General features: G+C 43.4%; 1 protein-coding gene across 12 annotated transcripts in view; it reads right to left on the reverse strand.

Moving 5' to 3' along the window:
* Positions 1 to 3,897, reverse strand: part of VPS8 (vacuolar protein sorting 8 homolog (S. cerevisiae)) — a 246,001-nt gene that overhangs the window by 164,928 nt on the left and 77,176 nt on the right. For 10 of the 12 annotated variants that reach the window (XR_001359954.1, XM_005858444.2, XM_005858445.2 and 7 more), the window contains 2 exons: positions 2,168 to 2,214; positions 1,113 to 1,202 (listed from right to left, as the gene is read on the reverse strand). Coding sequence is in view for 11 of the 12 variants with exons in the window: in XM_005858444.2 (XP_005858506.1) it covers positions 1,113 to 1,202; positions 2,168 to 2,214 (137 nt within the window). In the remaining variant the exon portion in view is untranslated. Of the gene's footprint in view, positions 1 to 1,112; positions 1,219 to 2,167; positions 2,215 to 3,897 lie in introns of all 12 variants that reach the window. The other 2 variants (XM_014530618.1, XM_014530628.1) reach the window with 2 other exon arrangements.

The raw sequence follows: 3,897 nt of genomic DNA on the forward strand, positions 1-3,897 counted from the left end.
GTGTGAACTAATATAAATTCAAAGTAAACATCATTACATAAAAGGGTACGGTCTTTTTTTTTTAGTTTTATTCATTTCAAACGGGCCGGATCCGGCCCGCGGGCCGTAGTTTGCCCACGGCTGCCTTAGTACATAGGGATTGCATACTTGGCCCATGGGCCAAATCCTGCCCATAGCCTGTTTCTGAACTGCTCACAGAGCTAAAAGTGGTTTTTACATTTTTAAGGGTTGTTTTAAAAAAGAAGAACATGTGAGAGATCATACATGCCCTATATTTTCCCACCTGGCCCTTCTTAGAAAATGTTTGCTGACCTCTAGTATTAGATACTGAAATATTTATTAAAAGAGGAGGTGGGGGGTGGGGGAGCTCTAGGAATGGAGAAGGATAAACAGAGATTTACAACTAGTAGAACTGGAAAGCATCGCAAATAGTAAAACTCACATAATAAAAACTGTACAGGCCTTAAATTGTTCTTTGACTTCAGTTTTCACTGCATTTTAAGAAAAACTAAAAATCTTTCATTCTCATTTTTTTAAACTGTCTGCCCCGTATCTGTCCGTTACGATTTCACTCAATTCATCCCGGTCATCAAAAGGCAGTTTATTCTAGGGAGGTATGGTGACAATTAGAGCAGTACTTAGCCCAATTTGTGTATCAGCCTCCCAATGATTCGCATATTTCAGAGATCATATTTTTTTTGTAACTAATCTGTTCTTGAGTCACAGTTACTCTTAGGAAAACTAAATTTAAAACTTGGTAGTCTACCTTTTCTTCAACTAGCCTAATTAACATAAATGTTAGTCATTAGCAAGGTGTCAACCACTATAAGGTGTCAATTCACGGGAACACCCTCATACATATAGTCTTTCCTTCCACACAGCACTAAGTAGCTAAGCACTAACACTTCCCGACATTTTTACTCATCTGTTCCCACGTGACCTGTTACTTCAAAATTTAATCACACAGAATGCTCCACAAGCCCTGAAATAAAGCTTTGAATACTGAAAATTGTTTAACCAAATCATGAAAGTTCCATTCTTCAAGTAAAATGAAAGAGCAATGTTAGACCTATTCATACCAACTGCTGTTATAAACACATGCAAAAGTGTACCTGAAAATGCTGTTCCATCACTTGGATTTTTCCCTGGTCTGGGCACTTTTTCAAAGCTCGATCTGTATAATGGAATAGGATTTCTACCATCTGTAAGGAAAATAGGCTTGTATAGAAGTTAAAATATATCTCTAAAGTTTTTCAATACTTAATATATTCGATCCCCTTAAATAATACAGAATCAGATTTTGTTATTATATTAAAAATAAATGTAAAATTTTAGTGGCTTTATTTTCCAACTTCCTAAACTCTACCTAAATTCTTTCAGCCTCAGGGCTAGTATTAATTTGCTAATCTTTTCTAAAACTATCTCCAGGTTCTAGATTTTAGTAGTATCTATGTTGCTCAGGAAATGAAATACTGAAGTTAAGCTCTTCAGTAATCCTCTGCTGTAAATCTTTCCCTAAAGAACACAGATAGAACATAGAACCCTAAATATTTTGGCGGATACTGAGAAAAATCATGAGTCTAAAAATGATCACTTTTATTTTCTAAATGTTTATACTAATTTGGAATGTAATTTTTACCAATGCACTTGCACATTAAAAAGGGAAAGAAATTAGTACAGTAAATGAATTCAACCAAGTCTAGACTAGGAAAACAAAGGCAACAGTAAATATTAGCATTAATCAATTACTAATGCTAATTAGTAATAATAATAAATCAGCCCTTTGTATTACCTCAAGTAACATACATACTTGCATTTATACTATTTTTCATAATTACTAATCAGTTTATAAAATATAACAAATGTCAACTTTCTATGGGCTATTAGGTTCAGAAATAATCCAGATTCCAGGCTTCTTCCTAAAATAACCAAAAGACTATTTACTACTTTATCATTTTCATAAGAGAGTGAGCAAGAAAAAAAAGAAAAGATGATAAAAAATTTTTTTTAAACATTCAAGATAATACCAGGGAACTATAATATGATTTTTTTTTATACACAGACACCTTGACTATAGCCATTTACCTAATCATGCCCAAAGATTACTAGCAAATACCCAAAGCAAATTTGTGCTGTACCCCAGTAAAGACCCTATTAAAATACTTACTCGATCTGCAACAACAGCCTTTCGCTTACTGGCATCCCCTGATAATCCTGCAGAGAAGCAAATTCCAAATGAAAACAAATTTAAACCACATCTTCAGGAGTGAAACTGTTCTGGTCATAATCTGTGCTAACAATACATATCCATACAACAATCCTTAGATATCAAAATTTTGGATAATATGCTATAATAAGAACACATTACATCTATTGAATCAGATAGCCTATCAATGTACTTCCCTTTTATTCTAATATTAAGTGACATTTAAAATTATATATCCTATATTGGTTATTAACCTTTTTCACTGAAATCTGTAAGTTCTGGTAACATCTACACTAATAAAAGAGAAACATGGTAATTGGCGTACGACCGCTACCCTTCCCATTGGCTAATCAGCATATCCTTATGCAAATTAACTGACAGCCAAGATGGCGGCCGGCAGCCAGGCAGCTGGAAGCGAACATGAGGCTTCCTTGCTTCAGTGACTGCAGACTCCAACGTTGCCGGCCTCTGAGTTGCAACTCTAAGCAACAATGTACTATGTTGCAAATAAGAAGCTAAACAAAACCCTAGAAACCAGCTTTCAGCCTGCCGGGATCTCAGAGCTGAAGTTATACATTGTTTCGATTATAGAATGGCAAACAAACCAGATACGAAGCCTCAGAGCTAGAGCCAGAGCTAAAGCTGGCCCAGAATAAAATAAAAAAAAGAGAAAAAAAAGGAGCGGTTGGGAGCTTCAGTCAACAACCGCCAGCCTGAAAGCAGCCCTCAGCCCCTCACCCAGACTGGCCAGGCACCCCAGTGGGGACCCCCACCCTGAAGGGGGTGTGACCAGCGGCAAACAGCAATCATCCCCTCATCCAGGCTGGCCAGGCACCCCAGTGGGGACCCCCACCCTGAAGGGGGTGTGACCAGCGGCAAACAGCAATCATCCCCTCATCCAGGCTGGCCAGGCACCCCAGTGGGGACCCCCACCCTGAAGGGGGTGTGACCAGCTGCAAACAGCCATCATCCCCTCATCCAGGCTGGCCAGGCACCCCAGTGGGGACCCCCACCCTGATCCAGGACACCCTTCAGGGCAAACCAGCCAGCCCCTACCCATGCACCAGGCCTCTATCCTATATAGTAAAAGGGTAATATGCCTCCCAGCACCGGGATCAGCGGAGCAGCGAGGCTCCCGGCACCGGGATCAGCATGACAGGGGGCAGCGCCCAAACCCCCTGATCGCCCTGCAGCTCTGGGTGTGACAGGGGGCGGGGCCACAACCCCCCCCCCCCCACGGGCCCTGCTCTGTGCCTGATAGGGGGGAGCTCCCCAACCCCCTGATCGCCCTGCGGCTCTGTGTGTGACAGGCTGCGGCGCCCCAACCACCCCCCCCCACGGGCCCTGCTCTGTGCCTGATAGGGGGGAGCTCCCCAACCCCCTGATCGCCCTGCGGCTCTGTGTGTGACAGGCTGCGGCGCCCCAACCACCCCCCCCCACGGGCCCTGCTCTGTGCCTGATAGGGGGGAGCTCCCCAACCCCCTGATCGCCCTGCGGCTCTGTGTGTGACAGGCTGCGGCGCCCCAACCACCCCCCCCCACGGGCCCTGCTCTGTGCCTGATAGGGGGGAGCTCCCCAATCCCCTGATTGCCCTGCAGCTCTGTGTGTGACAGGGGGCGGGGCCACAACATCCCTATCCGCCCTACTCTGTTCGTGACAGGGGAAGGCACCCCAACCCCCTGATCAGCCCT

Source organism: Myotis brandtii, unplaced genomic scaffold (assembly GCF_000412655.1).
Source record: "Myotis brandtii unplaced genomic scaffold, ASM41265v1 scaffold118, whole genome shotgun sequence".
NCBI classification, from domain to species: Eukaryota; Metazoa; Chordata; class Mammalia; order Chiroptera; family Vespertilionidae; genus Myotis; species Myotis brandtii.